This window comes from Lichenostomus cassidix, chromosome 1Ab, assembly GCF_008360975.1.
Source record: "Lichenostomus cassidix isolate B80296 chromosome 1Ab, HeHo_3.0, whole genome shotgun sequence".
In the NCBI taxonomy this organism is placed as follows: domain Eukaryota; kingdom Metazoa; phylum Chordata; class Aves; order Passeriformes; family Meliphagidae; genus Lichenostomus; species Lichenostomus cassidix.
The window spans coordinates 6,179,055-6,202,366 of NC_139481.1; the positions used below are offsets into that span (position 1 = coordinate 6,179,055).

A 23,312-nucleotide genomic window follows, 5' to 3' on the forward strand; every position below is an offset into this window, starting at 1 on the left:
CTAGCAGTAGTTCTATGAAAAGTATATAGCCCAAAATGCATAATGTTTAATTATCCTTACTTGAGCTGATACTTGAGCTGATTAACCTCTTTATTTAACTAAACCCATTTTCTGGAAAAATTACAGCAGTTTATAAATCTCTTACTACTACAAAGATAGTGCAATGCCTAGACTAACAAGAGTTCACAAAATTTAATTTACCATAATACACATCATCAAACAATTCTATCTGAGCTATGTCATAGCCTGTGAATTTTTATAACTGCTGATATATCAGCAGACTAAATGTTAAAACTGAAAATGTGCAGCTTGTGACGAATGCTTCTATTTGTATAATGTACCTAAAGGCCTCAAGTTATTATGTAAAATCTGGGTAATGCATTTTTCAATTCTTCCCCTTGTTACAATTTGACATTAGAAAAAATGAAACAATTTAAACACTCCAGTGCTGTTGAAAGTGGATATTAAATAGTTGAAAATTAATTGGACAAACAGTGAATGGTTTGGGGTCCATACTGCCCCCCAGTAATAAGTTTACTAATGTATGTTCTTACAACATTAACAGACAAAAGATTAGAACAATCCAGGAAAGCATTTAATAGGAACCTTGAAACATTTAAATCTTAACATCCTTCTAATGCCTGTACTTGTATCATGTTACTTAGGTACAAGTTGCTCCTCCACTGAGCCATCAGAATAACATGGACTGAAGAGACTTGCGAACAGTTGCCATCTCCTGCTGTTGCTGTCACAAGAAAAGGAGATGATGCTGAACAAATGCTGTATCAATATGATTCCTTTGAATTAAATGAATGTCAAATGACTTTTAATAGAATGTTCTATTTTTGTATTTTACTGACTTCATAGATCTGATACTTACAGTGTCCATCATAATCTTCTTCTGCAACATAGCCATTTCCTTGCGAAGTTCATTTTGGGCACCAGCCAGCAGATTTTCATTGCTTTTCTCCAGCTCTTCCATGCTCTGCAGTTAAGGATAATATTACTTCAGAATTCCTCAATGTCAAAGAGTTAATTTAAAACAAGCAAACCAATTCATACTACAATTTAATTTTTACAGTGATCACTGATAATTGATGAATTTGTAACAAACTTGGCAGAGGAATCACACAGGACTTCATACTCCAGTCCTGTTTACATTCCTATTTAACAATATGTACCCTGAGAAGAAAATAGAACCCGCCAGTTAGCCTCTGTGAGGTCTCAGCTACTTATTCTGCATTTCAATTAAAATAAAAAGTTCTACAAAAGGAGATTGGACAGATATCTGTCAGGAATGCTAGGGCTTCAATATTATGACAGCCTTGAAGTGAGGACTATAAATCCCATTATATTTCTTTGCACACTTCTTCCCAAATAAAACTCCCTGGTTATCTTCCCTTTTGCACATACAATTAAACCTACCTCTATGTGTGTGTGTGTAGCTGCCTTTTCCTTAACTTATTTATTTAAGCTTATTTGGGGCTTGACTTCTACCTTTTGATCTTCAAGGAAAAAAAAGTAATACTTGACATGCTGTTCAGTTTTTCTTCTTTGATGAAGACATTTTTGACAGTTTGGAACAGTTATTATTTATTAATGCTTCTGTAATATACTCTGCAAATTCTCACTAATTTAAACTAAGAGTTGCTCTATTTCAGATTTATTTTTCTCAACTACTAGACTTGGAAAAAAACCAAACACCAAGCTTATTGTAACTAACTGAAATTTCAAAACCAGCTAGGGAATGACTTGAACAGAAATCAGGGTTTGTCAGAAACTGAAAAAGCCTTGAATCCCCCCAATATACTGGAACACAGGTAGCTGGAAAACAGCTTGGCAGAAAAGGACATGGGGGTTCTGGAGGACACCAAAAGAATCATAACCAGCAGTCTAGTATGTTAGTTACTTTGCTAAAGAAATACCAAACAATTTACGACACTTCGTTAATACAGCTTTCTTAAATTATAAGGATCAACTGCCTTCCAAGAAAAAAATTTACTGTACCTTTAAGAATTGCTCATAAAGTTGCTTAATGGTTTTGAGTCTCTGACTTTGAACTATTCTTGCCTGTTGAAAAACCTTTTGTTGCTGACGAAGCATATTCTAAAGTAGAAGCAAAAGAAAAACATAATTGCATCAGTTGCTAACCAGAGTGCATGGACAGCACACCAATGCCATTTTTCAGAATCAGAAATTCTGCCTTCACTGGAAATCTGTGCCTTGTAATATAGATCTCTGCCTGGAGAGTTACCCTTGCTCTTACTAATGAAAGTAAGACTGAAGACTGGATTAAGCCCCAAGTCACCTCCTGAGGTCTCTTGCAACCTGAATTATCCCTGTAAAATCCCATGAGGATTGCTATCCCCCACAGTTTCTTAGGGTATCCCAGAGGAATGTGCTATCTAAGGAAAACCGAAACCTGCAAATGTGTTGGAAGTACAAACACAGCAACATCACATGATTACATTCCATTGTATAGCTCCTATCCTCTTGCAGTGATCAATTCTCTCACATTTATTATATACAGGCATATATTTAAGCAATGCATGCTAAAAGACAACTGCTTCTCTATATTCCTTTGTTCCCTGAACCCAAAGACTATGGATGCACAGAAACAGCACACAAGCTTTCTTCTCCTTAAGTGGTCTAGGTTTTTCTCAGGCCATATGCTGGCCTAGGGCATCACTTAGTGGTGTTTATAAACTTGCAATAATGTTTATAAATACACCCCTCTTCACAAAACTTAAACTATCATATATTTCTGTTTAAACTACATAAAGTGTTTTTACATTTCTTGAGTGCCTTAGCAACAATATTCCCTCCTTGTGAAAATAAAGTGAAACTCAGGCCATGCTGGAAACTCACCCCTAGTTTTTCTTCCTGCTCCTCTGCTTTTTGCACATCTACATCCCATTGCTGAAATAAAGTCAGGAACTGCTGGGAGAACTCATGATTGAGCTTCTGCCTATAAACAGACACTATCTGTAAGTATGACAAATGCTACAGGGAATTACAAGAAAAGCTAAGGTTCAACATACACGTGGGATAGAATAAAAGCTGGCATAGATAATCAGGCTATTTTGACATCTGACCCTAACTGAATACTGTTTGAAAAACTGAACAAACACATACACTGAGTGGATGTGGAATTTATATAAAGAGACAGTTTTATATACATTTATATATGTATGAAATACTGGTTAAAAAGAAATTGGAACAACTTCCTTACAGTGTCAGGTTTTCTGAGATTCACCATGTATTTCTAACCAAATTACTGATATTTGCTTTAATACAAAGGGTTTATAATGCAAAACTGATAAGGTAATTTTTTAAAATTTTGTCCATGCAAGTTTCAAGTGCATATAAATGTAGAACGACACCAAGACAGTTACAAGTAGTGCTGACTTTCAGTTTTTAGCTCACTTTTCAGTTTCCTCTACCTCTAGTATCAGATATAGTAATTAAATATGCCTTAAGACATGAGAGAAATGTTATGCAAGGTGAAAATTACTTTCTTTCTTAACCAGAATGGTATTAAAGTTTTACTGAATATTTTTCAGTTCTCAAGTAGAAACAGAAAATTCAAAAATGGACCCCCCCCAGTTTTAAAAAACAAAAACATCAAAGGTCACTTTCCATAAAGATAAAAGTAAGGCCAGTTCTTTTAACATACCTTGCTCTCAGAGTTCCAAATCTTAAATTTCTGTTCAAAAGAGAATGTGCTAAACTATTACTGTCAGATTAACAAAGTGGACACAACTGGAGGCAGCAGAGGCCCTGAGCAGATATTTAACATTAGACACAGTACTTGCTATTTAATTGCAAGATGACAGACCAGCTATTCATTCTGTAACACAGAAGGGAATCTCGTTCCACAGGTTTGAAAACCAAGAGTAAATGTCACCTTTGCTCCTGCTGCGTTTTCCAAACATGCTCAATCTTCTGGTTACTGGTTTTGAGTGAGGCTTTTGTATACATTTCTAATCGTTTCCTCTTAGCTAAGAGAGCCTTGTTAATATCAGCTAAAAGTCAAAGAATATTTAGAAATTAAGCATTGGATACATTGTGCCATTTATTAAAAATGCTGATGAGTTACACTTTGGAGAAGCAAATGAGGTGTGTTAGAATGTTCCTCTGCCTGCTGGTGGCACTGGTGTGAATGCTACTTCTTTGTGCCACTCATATGCCCTAACCAACACCTATTTCAGAGTCATATGCAAATTACTTGAATTTCAGCAATAAATGAAGGCTAGTATGTGGTTACTATCAGTGTGAACATACTGACTGAATTAAAAAACATATGTCAGAGAGACAGCACTTTTTAAGTATATAAGTTACTGTGTTTGTTTCACTTTTAGTTTACATTTGGAGATTTAACAAGTCACAGCCTAAGGTTAATACACTAAGTCTTGAAAGTTATTTTATGGTGAGGAATTACTGCTAACTCTGCAACTTTTTTTTTTTATTTATTAGAATGTAAATGTACTTACCTCCAAATCTCTCCAACATATTCTGTACTTCACCCCTACAAAATAGTGTTTCAAAAATTTTATTTGCCCATTTCCTGACTTTAGAGTAGCACCTGTTGTATATGCTTAAAACTCATTTTATTCACATCTATTACTTTTAAGCAGTGACAAAACTGCTACTGCCATAAGATAAAATAATTATATTCCTTTTCTTTTGTGAAAAGGAGTATAAGTAAAAATTTTTACTCTCCACTAAAAAGGCAGTATTAGGCATTGAAAGGGTCTTGAGTAAGGGGAGTCAGTAAACAAAATTGATTATTCCCTATAACAAAGAAAACAGAAAGGGTATTTGGAACACCAAATGAAAACAAAAAGTCAGTTACCATGACTTGCACAGTAAAAATCCCCAAGGCCAATAATATCAGGGTTGTTTTTACAGCATCTTTAAAATGATAACACCAGTGTGTAAGGCAGTGTTACAGTAAAAACAGTATCTTCAACTCAACAGTTACAATCTGCCTGAAAACTATTTCAGCATGTACTTTTTTACTACATTTACACTGCTCATGTATGTTAAATTTTATAAGATTTTTCTGTAAAATAATTTATTTTTCATGCAGTATTTGGGTCATTTAAAGTATTGGTAATATTTCAGGCAACTAAAGTCAGAGAAAAAAACAGAATTGAACAAAATTATCAACAATTTAGGATAAAACAACATTTTAAAAGATACAAAAATTCTAAGAACCCACACAAGTATATCAAATTTTTCTGCATGTTAAGAAGTATCTACAAAGAAACTGAAGAATTACCATTTTAAAATGCTACATTTTCTACCTACAACTACTGTATTATCTGTCACTTGATTTTAGAACCAAATATAAAAAAATAAAACTAAACCAAACCCAAACAAAGCAAAATAAGCATAGTGAATAACTGAAGTTGGTATCTATTTAAGACCTGCTTATTTTGGAAAAAGCCCCCAAACATCTAACCTTACCCCACATCATCTGGAACCACATGAGTAGTTGCCAGAGGTCTTTTCTTTCCATGCTTGTCCATTACTGGTGTGTCACCTTAAGAAGGATTACAGAAATATTTATAAAAATATATTTCGTGTTGGTTGTTTGAGTTAATAAGTGCAATTGCTTTTCTGTAATACCATTTCCCTGACTATGTCTCGTGGATCTCAGTGCCCATCAGTAACACAGGCAGCTCCTAAAACTTTGAATCTGGAGTTGACAGATGCTGGTGAATTATTCTGTAAGGCCAAATTTGGGCTGGCACTGCCTTGAGTTCCCTACACTGATCCCAAACAGTTTTATTTTCTCTGCCCACTACTACATCATTACTCCCAACTTACAGTATAACAATTGTCAGAAAGCTAAAAATAACAACAATTTAGAAAGCCCAACCTGTTAAAATTTAGTGTAAAATAAATACTGAAAGTCTGCACTCTCATCTTCAAAATGGAAAATCACTAATAGATATTTATATTACTTTGAAAATAAAAATCCTTGGCTGTCAGATTTCTGTGATTGAGGAATTTAGTCTAAATGAATGAAGGGGAGAAATTAATGAGAAACAAGCCCAGAGATAACTGCTGAAACACAAAAATTCAGAAGAGGAGTTACACCAAACTACCAAAAACTATCATGTGATGGTTGAGAACAGTATTTTTAAGCCAAGTCCACTTTTTTATGATATTCCCTCAAAATTAAACAAGAATCCCTCTGCTGATTTTTTTTATTTTGCCTCAGCTTTCTCTACTTCTTCCTGTCTTTTCTTTGGTTCAGATTCTTCCTGCAGTACTCTTAACCCTCCAGCTATTTTACCTGACTCAACACTCCCTCCAAGCAGGCAGAGCTCTTGTGCTCTGCCCTGTTCTCACAATGTTCTGTGCAGCCAGGTTACAGATGGATACGACATTAAAATCAGGGAACATAACCACCTGGAATTTCAAGCCGTAACAGTGCACCATACAGAGCTGTTCCTGTCAGCAATCAAAATGACACAGTGAGAGGCTGGTGGTCTCAAGCACTAGGAACCCTGCTTTGCTCAGTCCCTGGCTGACAGAGAAGTGTTTTCTATTCATAGTCACAAATGTGATAAACTTCACATTTTTAAAATGTGTTAAAAAAAAGTCATATTAGCACCTTCTCTGATATCTTCCTCTGATCCACTCAGTTCCTTTCTTTCCTCCTCAAAGTCATAAGCAGGTATGGTCTGATCTTCCTGTGCTGGTTTACCAGCTTTTCCTCCATGCTTTCTTCCTGATGGTGCCATAGTGAGATCTTTTCCTACTGAAATAATATATTGTATTTGTCATGGAATTTCCCCCACAATAAATTGAAAATTAATGTGTCTTTATGCTTACATGGACCTGTTATGGATAGCTCTTTAGCAGTCTGCACCTATAAAGATATGCAAGCAGTCAAATTGGTTTAGTTTTGAGGTATTCCAAAGCATTACCCATCAGGGATGTTTTTAAGAACATGCTAAAAAAATGCCAGGGCTACTAGGAACAAACTTGATTTAAAAAAGGAAGTATATTATTTTGTGAATTTCTTAAGATGACTGCCTGCTCAGTTTCCATATTTACTATATATTTTCTCATACCCAGTACTGCATTCCCCAAAATCTATGCCAATACACTATTGTCCAAAATAGAGAAATTATAAACCATAAAGAACAATGTGATTCTACAAGCCCTCCCCACACTGCAGAGACAAAAGTATGTATGCTTATGCCATTTTTAAAAGTCCCAGGTAACTTCCAGGTTCTGTGAAAATATTTTTTTAATCCCAGATTCCACGGATCTATAAAACATGACCACACTATGCTAAAGAAGGAACACTGCTTTTTAATACCCAGCTTTTTCTGAGGTTGATGCTTTCCTATGTAGTGTGAAGATTTTTAGATTTTGCAAGTGTTTTACTGGTTGGAAAATCAAAAGTCCTGTGTTGGAATTATCCTCAAATTTGAGAAAATTGTCAAGATTTAATGTGCTTTTTGACTACTGGGACTGCTGAGAACATGGTGTAAAGTGGAGAGTACTGCTCCATGCAGCATCTGGCCAAAGCACCTCAACTTTGAACTGCAAACATGTATTTTATCTGACAGTCACTTTTCTTGGTACCTCAGTCCCCGTCACTTGGGTGTAAAACAATACTGCCACCTCACAACCCCACACAGCCCTCACCCATCCTGTACAGGTACCTGCTTTAGTCAATTCGAGTGTCTTCAATCCACAGCTGTGTGTTTTAACAGCGAGTTTTAGAGAAACTCACCTCTTTTTTCACCCTGCCTTCAAAAAGATATGAAACAAACCGGTACTTTTGTGTGAATTTCCTTTTCACCGCGGGGACCCACCTGTCTCTACCTCAGCGCAGAAAGGGAGCCTTGGGCCCTCAGCCGCCGCACCCTGGGGGGAGCAGGGAGGGAGGCACCTCGCACTCTCCTGTGGCAGCACAGGGAAGCTCACCGCCCCAAACCCCTGCGGCCGCTGACAGCCCCTCACGCTCTTGCCGCGGCTCCTCACGGCGAACGGCGGGGCGGGACGGGCGGGGTGTCGCCTCAAGGCCTCCAGGAGACAAGGGCGGCCGGCGGGACAGGGCAGGGAGCGGTGCCGCCTCAGGGCGAGAGGGGCGGACGGACGGGACACGGCAAGGAGCAAGGAGCGCTGCCGCCTCACGGCCAGCAGCGGTGCCGCCTCAGGGACAGGAGCGGTGCCGCCTCACGGCCAGCAGCGAGGAGCAGTGTCTCCTCACGGCCAGGAGCCGTGCCGCCTCAGGACAAGGAGCGGTGTCCCCTCACGGCCAGGTGCGGTGCCGCCTCAGGGCCTCAGCGCTTCCCGCCGCCGGGAAAGGGCGGGAAAGGCGCGCGCCGCGCACACTCGGCTCCCCCTCAGGAGCACCTCCGGCAGACTCTTAATTAGGATTAAATTATTACAGTTTTTAAGGGAAAAGTGAGAACTTTTGACAGAAAGATTCAGACAGATTCCCGGCTAATTTAGCAAAATGTGTGAGCTTTGGTTTGCTCTGAAACAGAAACGACAGACCAAACTTTCATCACGTTTTAGTTAATTTCGAAGCAAGCCAAGTATCTTACAATACATATGCACATAGATTTTGTACATCATCCGATTACAAAAACTAATGCTTTTTGAAGACTGCTAATACAATTAAGTGAAGATACACCACCAAAATTTTCTGCTTGAAAAGATTCAGTACCCTTTCCCCCACATAAAACCACACTGCTCTGATATCTCAGCAAAACACAGGGCCAAACCCTGCTAGATTTAAAAACAACACAGCTTTGTATGTCAGTACAAATATTGTTTTATGAAGTGAAACACTGCTCCCCATAATTTTCTACTTTAAAACAGTTTGTTACCCATTCATATAGAGGCACTTCTGCTTTTCTATTTACAATGGTTGTAAAATATTTTACCTTGATCGTTTTCACTTGATTACAACCCTCCCTTTGTAATCAAGCCAGGAAAAGACACCATTTCTTTGTGTATTCTTTGGACTGTAATACACCAGATATAAAATATCTTTCAAATAAGCCATCAGATGTTCCGTTACTGTGTAATTTTTTAGTAACATACTTTTCTTTCAAATCCGAATTACACACTACAAATAGGGAGATGAATTGTCACTGTGCTTTAAATAATGTCAACATCTATAAATCTCTACTAAATTTAAATGACAAGTTACATAATTCTCAATTTCCCCTGGAGGGCTAAAAAAAGCAGCAATGACAGAAATTTGCAAAATGCTTTGGAATGCAAGATCAAGGACTTCTTAAGCTGATCCCAAACAACTTTTCCTTCCAACATTTTATCTAGTTGGCAACGTCCACTGCAATAAATGCAGTTACATTTGTTTAAGGTAACCCTTTTTATAAAAAAGGATAACATGGCCATGAACTAAGAACTGTAAATTACGATCTGTTGAAAACTGCGTATGTACAAGTGTCCTGCAAGTATTTGTTGTTATTTTGCATTGTCACAGTTCCAGCAGCTCTTATACCATGTAGAGTACTGCAGAGGTTCTTATGTAGGTGCACGATTTTTTTCTTCATATCAACACAATTAAATGGCAAACCAGAAAAGACACTTATGAAAGAGAGATTTAAAATGCTTAATCACAGCTTGAGGTAGACTGATCTCCAAAATAAAGCTCTTCTACACTTTGATTTGTTCACGACCAACTTCTTTTTGGATCCTTCTCCTTGGAAAAATCTTTCGTTTAAGTGCAATTAGCTGAGGAGAGAAAAAAATACAATATATAGTTCTCTGCTGGGCTAAAGGTCCACAGCTGGTCAGGTTTTCATCTTAGAAACTATCAAATCTGCACCACCCATGCTAAATACTCAATACTGTCCTTTTTTTTTTCTCATTACGCAGGAAAAGCATTTTTTACTTCAACTCATCTATTAGATGCACACATTTCCACTGGACTTCTCAATAATCAGAATACAAGCAGAAAGTGAAAAATACACCCTGCCTTTATTTTGATTATTTTAAAGGTAGTTTGTGTATTTAAATTAACACCAGGCTACATTCTATTTTTAAAAGATGAACACAAAGCTGCCATCTTATAATGGTATTTATATTCCTAACTGTATCACTGAGTTGAGTAACCCCTTCCAAAACCAAGTTACTACTGGAGTTTTCTAATATATACAAAAGGCTGAAAATCAAGGGAAAGAGTCATGCAAAAGTTACAGGTGGGAAAAAAAATAATAATCAAAAGCCAACCTTTCAAGAATTACACCCTCTTCATCAGACCACGGAAAGTGTTACTTAAGGCCCCAACCTGCAAAGAATTACCCATATGATTTGTTCCATTGACTCCCTATGAGTTTAGCAGGAGTAATCATGTTCAAGAAAGCCATTTTAAGCTTGCAGAAGTGGAGGTTTTTTCCCCTTGAGTCAGATTCAAAACCTTTTCAATTTAGTAGGAGTCTTTGCAATTACTTAGGGAAGAGATTTTGACAAGGCCTTTAAGTAACTAAAGATTCCCTTCAGGACTAAGTTTCCTTCCTCTTAACTTACTACACCCTTCTACCAATATGTATGTTAACAGACCAAAAATTTCAAAAACAATTACTGAATTTGAGCATCCAAATTTAGCACACTGGTGATGGACTTTACTGTCACAAGGCACCTGAGAAGGGAATACCACTCTCCTTCTCCCCATATAACTCTCTTTTCAAGGCATCTCAACATGGTGATTTAAAAATTAAAGCAACCTAATAATGAGTAATATAACATCTTTATTTTTTTAATGAAGGAAAAAATCCTAGCTACTCTTCAAAACCTATTTAAAAAAATCTATCCAGTGTTACCCTGAAGATTCCACAATCTGTTAAGTGCTATATAGATTTGATAAAAAGACATTAACTTTACCTGTTCAGCAAAAAATGAGATGACTGTAAATACAATAAGTGTTACTAGAACACAGTGGGTCCAGAATTTGAGCTTGTCTCTATATGCCCTCCTGGACAAAGAAAGAAGGAAACAGAAAAACAGCTTCATATATTATAAATGCAAATATTTAAACTTCAAAGAGTTTCTATGAAACTTGCAAAGAAAGTTTTTTCTGGTTCTGAGAAAGAGTAACTAAAAAGAGGCCACAGGCTCTCTCTTCACAAGGAGTTTTATAGAGAGGAAAAGGAGCAACAGCTACAAGTTGGACTGGCAGAGGTTTCATCTTGATCTAAGGAAATTTTTTTACAGCGAAAACAATCCATCATTCACTGGAGCAACCTCCCAGAGACATGACAGAGTCTGCACCACTCGCAATTTCCAAGATATGACTGCTCAGGGTGCTAGACCATAGAACTATTTAGGTTAGAAAAGACCTCAAAGATTGAGTCCAACTGTTAAACTAGCACTGCCAAATCTGCACCCAAACTATGTCCCCAAGTGCCACATCTACATGTAGATACACACAAAAATTTCACATATTATGCACAAATGAGACACACATGTCTTTTCTGATTATTATCCAGACGACTATTGCTATGTAACAGATTTTTAAAAAATCACTCAGTGAGAAATGTAACAATGGTTCAGGGTTTTATTCACATTTAAAGAAAGCCAGATTTCCTGATTTAGTTTTAAAGAACCCAAACAAACCAACAATTTTTATTTGCAGTAGGTTAGGACCAATTGATAAATGTTATTGACCATTTAAGCACTAGAAAAACCCAGATTTTGCAGACGTCAAATTTTAGTCCATTCAAATCTTACCATGTTATTTTCACTGTTAACTCTTTCATGACAATACTGGGTGAAAAACAACTTGTGACCAATATCTTAGGTAATTGTATATTATTACTGCACTAAAATAACTTGAAAAGAACTTGTGGAACATACCATTCTTGGAGTTCATGCATGTGAAGGAAACGATTCCGATATTCCCTTGGCAGTTCAAATTGGGAAGGAATGGGAAACATTGACTCATAAAAATCCCTAAGCACTGCTTTCACTGTTTGTGCATCCTTATGATTGTGATCAATGTTGTCATTTAGGCAAACAAATTTTCTAGAAAACAAGATGACATTGGACATATTACCAAGGAAATGCTGGAACAAAATACTGCCAAACCAATAACACAAACATAATCCTTTTAAACAAAATTGAAACTGTATCCTTTTTAAAACCAAACTGATATATTTTTTACTGCTGCGTTATTTTAAACTATTTTAAGTGCTCTAAGGTTGACAGCAAGGCAAGACCTCAGAGGAATTCAGTGACAGACCCTATTTCGAGTTATATAATGCTGCCATCTAATGGGCACTAGAGTGTGCACCATCCCAGAGCCCACTGAACAGAGCATTAAAATCTGTGTAAGGATTTTTATAGTTTTGAATTGTCATGAGTAAAGTCTCTTAAATAACACAGTGAGCTCCACTGTAGGAGGGAAACATACTAAATTATCAATATTTCAGTTTGTCTGCTGCATTCTTTAGAGAAAATCAACTAAAAACCACAGAAGATTGTGTAAGAGAGGGCAAAGCTTGCTCCCTTAGGCTTTGGTTTACTGAGAACATTATATAAATTGGTCCGTTGAATCCCAGACCCAAAGCTGGACTTGTATAATCAACCAATATACAAACAACAACAATTTGATTGAATTTACACGGAAATCACTGTGACCAAATAACCATGCTCCCCATAATGCCTCTTGCAGAGAGCTATTTCTCACGTAAGAAACATGTAAGTAAGTTACTGCAAATAATTGAAACTAAAGCAGCAGCTAGTGTGCTAGACTGCTATGTACCCTTGGCCACTCTGACCTAGTGCTTGACAACAAAAATTTCCCTTCCCACATTTGGGCAAGGTTATGTGCTTTATTTATATTGTGAGATACAAGACCCCTTCATTTTCCCCAGAGGCAGAAATCATATCTGGTGACATAAGCCTTGTCATTGCTAACCTTTGTAAATAAGTAGTTCTGGTCAGCTGCATTCTCTAAAGTATGGTGTGCTCTTTCAAAGAGCAAAGTTCAGACTTCCTGCAGGAATCTGGAAATAAGCAGAACTCCATAGCTTGTATATGAACCCACACAGGGAATTACCACTGAACGGCAATGACTGCATCTGGCATAATTGGTAACCTTGCTCTAGACAGTTACGTGCAAGGGATAAACAGTCATTCAAATTGCTACATCTGAGAAGAAAGACTGCAGCTCCAAAAATGAGTAGGCTGTATCTCCTGTATCAAGTAATCCTATGCAAAGCAGCTGGTTATGGCAATCATGGCTACACTACAAGCATTTTGGGAGCTCACTCTGGACTATCCCTGACCTTGTCCCTTGGACTGGCAGCTCATTAGCCCTGGGAATGCAGTAGCTGTACTCCTAGAGTGTATATCCCTGTTTAGCTTCATCTAAAAGAGATGCAGCTTACAGACTGAGAGGGTGCTACACACAGCAAACCAAAACAAAGCACAGGATTGATGAGGGTATTAGCCCATTTCTAGGGGAAAGACTGTTTAAATTCATCCAAAAGAAACCAAACATGACATTCCTTTGGAGATTCCAGAATTAATGCCTAGATGATTAACACTCACTTTGCCTTAAGGATGCAAAACAAACATTTTAGGGAGATCAGTAAGTGAATGACACTTTTAGTTCATTCCAAGACAGGCAGTAAAAACCTGCTTTTAGAGATCCTACTTTAAAAAAAAACAAAAACAACTAATAGCTAGCAGAAAAAGCAATAGAGAAGGAAAAGGAAGCAGGAGGGTGGGCTAGAGCACTACCTATTTTTCTTTTAAAATGGATCATTGTGGGAACTGGAATGCAGGAGTTACGTGGCCAGAAGGCACCCTTAGAAAGGAATAGCAATAGATACAAACCACCTTCAGCTGCAAAATGTCTCAAGACTAGTATTTCCCTTTCTGAATAAACAACCTAGCAAACGCAGTACTGTGTTGAGAGAAAAGTGGAAACCTACTCTTTATCTACAAATACAAATTATGGTATAGCTTTACAGGCAGCTGAGATTACCCAATAGCTTTCTGTGACCAAAACAGGAGGCTTCACTTTCCCTGGCCCAAGGTACCTGGTTCTACTTTCCTCCTTGTTCTGCCTTTTGACACTTGTCAGACCTCTTCTTGCAGCCAAACTCAATAAACTGGCAGAAAACTGGTTTTCTGAAGACAGAAGCAAGAGTCTATCCATGTTGTAAAAGAGCATGAAAGCACAATGAATATGCAAAACTGATTTCATAACAAAATAATCCACACCTAAGTCTCAGGATAAAATACCTGCATAAAGCAGGTCAAAATGTTCTTCCTTTAAAATAAAATTTTCTGCAATATAACCTGTATGCCCTATAGAATGGCAAAAATGAAAGCTTCAAAAATAGCTGAAATATTTAGGTTTTCAAATATTTTATATAAATAAATATGTAACAAATTATCGAGATAGCCCCTGGCATAACAGAGAGAGGAGTCACTTGGCTTCAGTCAAACAGAAAAAATCAGAAGTAATTTTGGTTCAAATTGGTCTTACTCTAACACAGTTTAGAAATATATGACAACATATTTTCTTCTAAATACAAAAAAAGTTTAAAGACTCAAGGCAGAAAATTAAAACCATCGCACAACTCCACACAAATCACAAAACAGGATACCTGGGATTTTTCCGTATATCATCCAGCTGACCAACTACGTGAGAAACATTTGTGCGAATCATTTTGAAGGCAATTTCCTCTTCTCCCATGATTTCAAACCTTGTTGTTAAAATAATATTTATACATTAATAAAACAGCCCAAAGTCTGGTTCAATAAATATTAATATTGTATTTAACATTATTTAGCAACATTTCTAATCCCAAACTTCATTAGAATTTGCCATTTGCTTTCCAACAATACATTTAAATTTGTCATTTTTCATTTTTTAATGCTCTTGCACAGAACCACTTTTCTGTAGATTTATTAGTAACCACCTATAAATCATAGATCTGCATTCTAAGAGAAAGCATATAAAACAAGAGCATTTGACCCCAGGTTAACAGTCCTACTAGTGGAAAGTACCACACTTACATTTTCAACTTTCTTATCCTAATATAAGAAAGCACCTTGAAGGATTCTTCAAGCCTCACCTGAGAACTTCCTCCTCTTATACAGCTCATGTCACTGTCACTCCTCCATCTCACAGGACAGCTACAATGTAGTTAAGACTAAAATGCTTTTTCTGTTCTTCTCTTTTAAGCTTCAATAGAAAGGATGAAGTGGATTTACAGCTTCTAGGTACAGGATTGCTCTTTCCTCCTTTATATGCTGTTTGAACTGCACTCACTCTCTAGCCATCTAAACGTACTCTGCCTTACTGTTGTACAACACAAATTAGGAAATGGCCCAAGATGACACAAGTAACAGAAAAATAAACTAAACAAATTATGAAAAACTCCACGTCTCTGCACAAAAAAAAATATACATAAATTAACAACATTATGTTTCTTTAGTTCCACTGTCAGAATAGTTTGAGCTGAGCTTTGTTAGCATACATACAATCTTGGGTTATGTGTGTATTTATCCTTCTTCTTAAGGCTTTACAACACTTAGCATCTCTCTTCACAGGACTGCCCCAACATACCTGTATTTGTTTTTGTCCTTGTATGCCTTACGAATCCTGTCAGTCACAGGTTTGCAATTAGTCACTAGGTTTTTGGTTACTGGAGGCTGCAAGAAAACACTGTTTAGATTATAGGTTACTGGAAATTACAGTGTGTTATAAAGGTGTACTTTGGAAGAAAACTTGTATTACAGCTAGAAAGGCCTGAGTGTACTTTACTCTCCTGGAATAGAAGTCCAGAGGTAAGAAAAAAGGAAAAAAAGTCAATGTTCATATACATTTATCTATACACATTTTGCAGATCTCTGTACTATGATTTGCATATGTTGAAGATACATAGTGTCTTCTACTACCTGAAAGTTCATGATCTACACTCAAAATTGTTTTTTCTTTCATAATGTATTGATTTGAAGCTATAAAACACAAGGTAATAATTTTGCAAAGTACATCCACACATTTTATTCAAATGCACAGGTTGATGCAGGAATTATATTATCACTGTAAAAGCAATGTAGGTATTAGTATCAGATCTAAAGTCCAGCAGATTTTGATGAGGATTTAACTCCTAAAATAAAAATTTAGAACTTAAATCAGTAAGGAACATCTAGTCCTAAGACCTCAGTTTTTACAGAATCACAGACTGGGTTAGGTTGGAAGGGAACTTAGGAGCTCAAGTGGTCCAACTTCCCTGCTCATGCAGGGATACTGAAGCCTTCAATTTCTAAAGATGCCCATCTGGCAGTGTGATGGGTTTTTTTTATTTTGGGTTTTTTTTTTTTTAAACACATGGATTATAATTCTGATAAAGACTTATCAGGAAGTTCTAGTCAGAGAGGTATTTGGCTTACTGCCTTTTTGGTTCACAACAGTAAATTTTCCTACCAAAAATGACATTTTAAATCCCAATTATAACAACATTCTAAATCTCAGCTTTTCAAGAAAACTAAGAGTTTGTAAGTTAGGAAGCAGCTTGTAAAATTTTCATTTTATAACATTTAATGTACACAAAACTAGCAATTTTTGTAAATACTTTCCTTCTAGAAACCAAACCGGCTTTTTAAGCACAGTAAATACATACTCAGGAGAGAAAATGTTTCTTACCAGATTTGGATCATAATATGCTTCCTGAGTTGGAGGAATAACATGGATCTGAGTGATGTTGGCAGGAAGAGCTTTAGAGCAATTTATTAGCATTTGTTCTAGACCTGTCAAATCCTAACGGAAAGAAAAGGAAAAAAGCCAAACAAACATTTAAAATCCTGCTTTCTCACTGACATACTTCTAAAAATCTAGGGTGCACAAACATATTTAATGTTATCTACATAACACATTTCCATGCTGCTGTGCACAAAAGAAGATGTAATATTCAGCAGACCCTGCTTCAGTAACTGCTAAATCAGTGGGACTCCCTATACACCTTTATAAAGCAAAGCAAATGCTCAGTACATTGTTGAATTGAGACCAGATAAGGTATTAATTAATGTCATTTTCATTTAAAATGAAAACCACACCTTTACTAATCATGTCAGGCCAGTACAGAATTCCCCAATCAACACTGGCATATTAAATTCCAAATAAAGCAAATAAACAGGTTCCTAGAAGAACAGAAGCATGAGTCTTTGTATATGGTCTTACTATTTATTAGTATGACTTCCTTGCCATCCTCTTTCTCATTTCTTTCTTTAGGTCACAAGTTCCCCAGGGAAAGAACTATCTTCTACTATGTGCAGGAAGTACAGTAAGCACAGCAGGATCCAACTCCTGACAGTGAGCTTTTGTTTTTTTTTTAACAAACTCACACTGCTTTCTTGAACTCAAGACACCAGTGAGGCATTTTTCTGATGCTGCTAGAACTCAATTTAATCACAGACACCACAGAACAATGATAAAGCGGAACACAATGCTATATTCTCCAGGTAATATTTAAAAATTGCCAAGTGATGCTACGTGTAAGGATAAAAATTTGACTTATTTTAACCATTTTGGACTTTAAAACTGAAGCTGTTCTAATAGTTAATCAGTAAGTAAAGAGTACCTGCAAACTTAATGGAAGCTCATGGATCCTCGTGGCCAACGTGCGAATCTCTCGGTCAGACAAGATGCCTGACTGGTCTGTATCAACCTCATCAAAGATCTGAGAAATGTTCAGGGGCTGAACTGCACTCATAAGGTAGTAGAAATAGGAAAAAGCAAACTGCATATCTTCAGAGTGACGCACTTTGTGAAAGGATGTCTTGTCAAACTCCTCAGGAAACCTAGATAAGAATGGAAGCTCATTCAGCACTCTAATTTCTTGATGAAAACATTCCTTACCTAAAAATAAATCTAGAATTTTAAAAGTGCCTCAAAAGTCTCACTGTATCACAACTATAATGTTGTCATAAATCTCTTCTATCCTCTTCCAAAATAAAATTTTAATGAGTAGCCATTAACGTGCTGGAAATGGCTACAGCAAAGCACCAGAAAGGTAGAATTTCCCACAGTTTTACATTATCCAAAAAAACAAAAACCCACACTCACATATCCTGAAGCTCTTGCATGACAGTACGGTCAATCATGTGAGGCATATGAGCAGGGACTTTACGAGATGTGAATCCAAATTTGCTGTTTAAAAGCTTATTCACATATCGAAGGGAATCAGCAAATGTATCTTTCAGCTGCCTTCCAAAATGTTTACCTTCAGTAAAGTATGACATTTGTTTGAGTAATGATTCTTCTTCCTAAAGAGCAGACAAGCATTAATCAAGGTTACATTACTGAAACAGTCAGAAAACACTAGACACACAGGAAAAATGACATTTCAGCCAAGTGGCAAATGGGAGGAAAAAATTTTAATATTTTTCTTCATATTCCTTAGTTCTCTCTTTATAAAGAAAAGATAAAAGTTCATGCTTTGAGGAAAACTACTCTCTAAAAGGCTTCCTTAAAATTTGTGCTCTGACACCTCACACACACTAAGGTCCCTCTTTGTCATCAGATTTATTTGTAATGAGATTTATTTGTAATACTGCTTTTTTAATTTTTTGCAGATTATTCATCCATATTTAATAAACTGAAATCCTATGAATATAAAGATTTCTCATGCAAAATTCAAACTCAGATGAACAGAAAAGGATAGTAATTTAAGAACACAGCCCTTTGCTATGTGGAATAGGGCAAAGCAGCTGCTATCAACTGAAGCACTCAGTCTCTTTTCCTCTAGAGGTTTTCAAAACTGCCAAAATGATTTGGCTGGAAGCAGAGGAAATTTCCCATACATTTTCTTGACACACTCTAAAGCAGTTTCTTTGCAGGCTTTCAATTTAACTTTTAGAACTTAAGTATTTATCATTATATCTATTTTCTGCAATTTTTAAACACAAACTCAATCCATACCTGCATAAATGCAATCAAACCAAAAATTAAGCTTTCTGGTGGAGTGTTATATATATCTGAACAATAGCACTGTGACAACATACAGAGAATGAAAAATTAATTTTACCAAGAGAAGGTAGTGGAAAGGGAACAAAAATAGTTATTTGGCTTTTACCATGTAGCTAAGAGAGGCCCAGATCATAAACAAATCAGACTTTATGTGAAAAGTAGCTTTCAGAAAAATCCCAGCATTTGCCTCAGAAGCAAAGCACATTCCAAATGCATAGATCATATTAACAGCATCCCAGTAAATGCAGAAAGATGCAATTGTTCCAGTAAGGAATGACATTCAGATACTCACATCAAGAAGGTCCTGGAAATACTTCTTTTTCTCCCATGGCAAAAAGCCTTGGTAACTTCCAGTGTAAGACTGTAATTTTCTACCCACTAGCCCCTCCTTTACATTTGCATCCACCTGCTCATGCCCTTTTCCTCCTTCCATTCCCTGGGCGCCTTCTCCAGTATCAAAATTCCCAGTATATTTTGATTTCTGTGTTTCCCTTAATATGAGTGCATTCAGTACTTTTTCTCGAGTTTCATCTTTTCTCCCTATGCTCTGGGAGGGAAGTGTGGCTTTAGGTTGTACTTTATAAGTGTGTTTATTTGTGCTCTTTGTCACAACAGTGCCCTTTGTACCCATAGGCCTCAAAAGAACTTCTTCATTTGCTTTTACTGTTTTTATTTTGCCATCATTTACATCTTTATAAGGCTTCTCCCAGCTGGTGAGATTCTTCTGATCATCTGAATGATTATCCATGCTCTTCTTTTCCATGCCTACAATACTCTTTACTGTGCTTAAAAACTGGAAAGGTCTCAGGAGAGCAGCCTTGGAGAGATTAAATCCTTTCTGAGTTATATCACCATTTAGTAGCTTTAAGTCCAGTTTCTGCAGTGCTAGTTGAACATCTTCAGGAAGAAGAGACACATTTACTGATGGGATTATCACCTCTCCAGGTACACTTTCTTTTGTGCCATTTCGACGTCTCTTGACCTTTGGAAAGCGTTTTTCCTCTGGAATATCCTCAAATATCATTTCAGCTTCTGGTACTGAAGTGACACTTTTCACATCAGAGCTAGATTTTTGCACAGAAGTTGTGTTCAGTTTTGGCTCCTCTCTAGTATCAACTTCAACAGCTATTTGCATTTTAAACTCTTCATCATTTTTATTTAGGAATGTAAGGTTAAAATAGATCACAGTTGTGTTCATGCCACTGTGCATGATGAGGTGGATAGTCTTCCACTTGTTAGCAACTGAAGCATGTCGGATAATTGGATTATCACTGTATGAACCCTCAATTCCTTTCTTGGCTATTTCACTGAAGCTGAAGTAGGGCAGACATTCACCTTTGGGAATAGCATAGTAGGTCTGATTAAGCTGAAGCACCACCTTATACATCTCTTCAAAGTGATCTGGGGGAAAAAACAAACAAACAAACAAGAAACAAAACAAATTTCTGTCAACTTTCAGCATGACATTTATCTTTCACACTTTTATTAATTGTAATATGCCCAGCTGTAGTCACTACAGTAGCAGGGAGACAGCTTTGTGAAAGAACACTTACTCTAGTTTCCAGCTTCTAGCTCACTTATCTTCAATAATGGATGACTAGAACGTACTCAGATATATAAAACTCCCAGACATTCCCATGCTAATTCTAAAAGCCAGCATAATTTATCAGTCTTTCAGTCTCTACCTGAAGAGCCTAAAGTGTCTTACTATCTCATTTAAAATACCTTACATTTAAAATTATGTATCAGCCATAAGTAGTTTGCCCATACTACATTTTTGCCACATTTTAGATTAATGTTACAATGGCTAGATTACACTGCTACAGTGCTGCATCTTGATTTAATATTTTCAAAACCAGACAGGCTGAAAGGAACTCCTCCCTCCCACAGCAGAACACAGATTATCTGTCATCTCCCAAATGAACAAAACCTCACTGCCAGCAACAGAATCACCAGTAACACATTTGTCCAAGATGAAATGCAGGGCAGCCTCTGCTCCTCCAAACAGGACAAATTCTTCCTCTGCATAGACCAGACAGCACTTTCAATCCCTTCATTCACTCCTGCTGATCTTACATATCCAAATGAACTTCAGACAAGCTCACTTGTGACTGAAAGTAGCCTTTGGCAAGAGGCCAAAGCCAGACTTGAACTCACACGGTCAGCATCAGAGAGGTTCTTTAAACTTTTTAACTGCTATAGGCATCATCAATTCAACTGTCCTTAATCAGGTAAAGATGCTTTGTACAACTGAAATGGGATTTCCCCACTTAGAATGTAAGTGTCTTGGGGCAAGGAGTTTGATGCTTGCTACTCCATAAGGTATCAACCTCCCACCCATGCTTGGTCACTAACAGTTTTATTAAATAAAGCAGCAAATAATATTGATCCAGGCTTAGATTTCTGAGTACAAGAAACACCTGACTTTTTCTCCAGCTGCTACCAGCTCTTTCCCACAGCACTATACAGGACACCACAGCCCAATCTGAGAGTAATGAGAAGGTCAGGCAATTCAAGCGAATCCCCACAGAAAGTTTATCCGCGATGATTTTTACATACCCTGGCCACAGTCACCAGCATCAAATCCACATGAGAGGACATTGCAGGCCTGATCACAGAATTTGTCTGCTAGCCAGGAATTAGCACAGCCTTGGTTACAGTATGAAACACCACTTATTCCTGCTCCAAACTGCCATGGTGGGCCATTGCCAATACCTCCAACTGCACCTCCACCACCAACATAGCGATTACCCCCACTGTTACCTAGAGGAAAAAGGAAAAACAAAGCCAGCAGAAATAAGAATTTCAAATAAGTGAAGGAAGGCACATTTTAGGCCACAATATTCAAGCTAGACTAAAGACTCAACAATCATCAGTGAAATTAAAAAGGGGCAAATCCTAACTAAGACCTGTCAGTTTGTACGTATTATGGCTTTTACAATATCTCGATGTAGAAGGTTAGGAATCAACTTAAAATGGCATCCAAAGTGCCAACATATTTTGTCTTAACTCCAAAAAGGCAGGCAGAAAACTGATTTACTACTCCTTGTGCTTGCAGTCTTGACTTCACAGCCCCCTAGAACAGTAACACTTCCTCAATCTAGCAGTATCACTTCATTTTGCTACAACACAGTCCTGAGAATTTAATCCAGAAACTAATAGCGCAGCTTCACAATCCACTATTATTTGGATTCTGAGTCCAAATAATATATAATACTGTACATTATTATTAATATATAATAATCTAAATTTCAAAACCTCTCCTTTCAGTTAGTCAAATTTGATTCCTAAAGAAAATTTATCCTATGCCCTACTATTTCCTGTCATTTTCCACAGAAATTCGTCATTTACAAGAAATAAGATTTCCCTCTGGAAGTCAAGTTTTTTTTTTTTATTATTACTAAAGGAGGCAAATTCTGTAGTTATATGAAAAAGACGAATTCCAGACTGATTCTTGAAAGGAAAAACAAACAGCTCACTTTTTCTAAATTTCACATTGCTCTCTTACCAATGCAATCACCTCCATCCCAATCACACGCTGAGTTGTTACAGGCTTTATCACAGTACCCATCTTTGATCCACGAGCCAGGACATCCCTCGGCACAGTTTGGCACAGGCCAGGTCAAGTAAACCTGGAACAACATCACAGTCTGAGACAAGGGCTGGCAGATGGAAGTCAGCTGAGCTTGTTTCTTGGAATATGGAGACTTACAATAAACTCTCCCTCTGTACAGTGCCTTAAGATTCCACAGAGCTTTACAAACAGCATTTAAACCCTATTGCCTGTGAAGTAAATGTTACCATTTTCAAAAAGAAGGAAGAACTGAAGAATTCCCAAGGCCATACAGCAAAGCAGCAACAGCCAGAAATAGAGAGTAGAACTTCCCAAATCTACTTCTGCAAGCCATATTCCAATAAAAACTAGTATTTTCTATTTTGTCAGACAGGAAGGATGAACTTAAGACTCTGAAATAGCTCTGCAGTTCACTCATTCTCCTGACTCAAAATGTTTCTCCTTTAGTAACCAGTCATGAGATAAGCAGCACATGTTGAACATAATCCCTGAAGCATCTGATCCTCTGACTTAAATAATCCTAAGAATTGGCAGGATAAAAAAAAAGAGTGTATGTGTGTATTTTCAGCTGGGGAGGCACTAAAAACCACACGTTTTCCTTTAGACCTTATTGTTTCAAGATTTTAGCAGCACATTTCCTACTGCAACACTTGCTGACCAGGTTATCACAAACAACACTGCACCTACACTGAACTCATCATCGTAGCTGGGATGAAAAACTGACGAACAGTACAAATGCTGGAA

The 23,312-nt window shown here is 37.1% G+C and overlaps 3 protein-coding genes across 14 annotated transcripts in view; 1 reads left to right on the forward strand and 2 right to left on the reverse strand.

Annotated features, from left to right (window-relative positions):
- The window catches only part of CHPT1 (choline phosphotransferase 1), a 20,615-nt gene extending 19,780 nt beyond the window's left edge, over nt 1–835 (forward strand). For all 4 annotated transcript variants that reach the window (XM_085049606.1, XM_085049604.1, XM_085049603.1 and 1 more), the window contains one exon: nt 666–835. In XM_085049606.1, the coding sequence (XP_084905732.1) occupies nt 666–710 (45 nt within the window). In that variant the 3' untranslated portion in view covers nt 711–835. The remainder of the gene's footprint in view (nt 1–665) is intronic.
- Nucleotides 500–8,347, reverse strand: SYCP3 (synaptonemal complex protein 3). 8 transcript variants are annotated; one of them, XM_085049613.1, is made up of 10 exons: nt 7,993–8,346; nt 6,850–6,886; nt 6,629–6,772; nt 5,473–5,548; nt 4,494–4,528; nt 3,908–4,025; nt 2,869–2,968; nt 2,008–2,106; nt 881–985; nt 500–745 (listed from the first exon to the last, which is right to left on the reverse strand). In XM_085049613.1, the coding sequence occupies exons 3-10, from the start codon at nt 6,756–6,758 to the stop codon at nt 692–694; spliced, it is 717 nt and encodes a 238-aa protein (XP_084905739.1). In that variant the 5' UTR covers nt 6,759–6,772; nt 6,850–6,886; nt 7,993–8,346; the 3' UTR covers nt 500–691. The 8 variants fall into 8 exon arrangements, with proteins under 8 accessions (XP_084905739.1, XP_084905735.1, XP_084905734.1 ...); XM_085049609.1 differs by having other exon boundaries at nt 6,629–6,775; XM_085049608.1 differs by having other exon boundaries at nt 7,845–8,346.
- A 186-nt stretch (nt 8,348–8,533) lies between these two features.
- The window catches only part of GNPTAB (N-acetylglucosamine-1-phosphate transferase subunits alpha and beta), a 33,230-nt gene continuing 18,451 nt past the window's right edge, over nt 8,534–23,312 (reverse strand). The window contains exons 11-22 of one of the 2 annotated variants that reach the window (XM_085049602.1): nt 22,503–22,626; nt 21,554–21,757; nt 19,287–20,395; nt 18,092–18,291; nt 17,607–17,826; nt 16,673–16,786; nt 15,593–15,678; nt 14,628–14,726; nt 11,863–12,030; nt 10,891–10,981; nt 10,240–10,297; nt 8,534–9,741 (exon numbers count right to left, since the gene is read on the reverse strand). In XM_085049602.1, coding sequence (XP_084905728.1) covers nt 10,250–10,297; nt 10,891–10,981; nt 11,863–12,030; nt 14,628–14,726; nt 15,593–15,678; nt 16,673–16,786; nt 17,607–17,826; nt 18,092–18,291; nt 19,287–20,395; nt 21,554–21,757; nt 22,503–22,626 — 2,463 coding nt within the window. In that variant the 3' untranslated portion in view covers nt 8,534–9,741; nt 10,240–10,249. The remainder of the gene's footprint in view (nt 9,742–10,239; nt 10,298–10,890; nt 10,982–11,862; nt 12,031–14,627; nt 14,727–15,592; nt 15,679–16,672; nt 16,787–17,606; nt 17,827–18,091; nt 18,292–19,286; nt 20,396–21,553; nt 21,758–22,502; nt 22,627–23,312) is intronic. The other variant, XM_085049601.1, reaches the window with a different exon arrangement.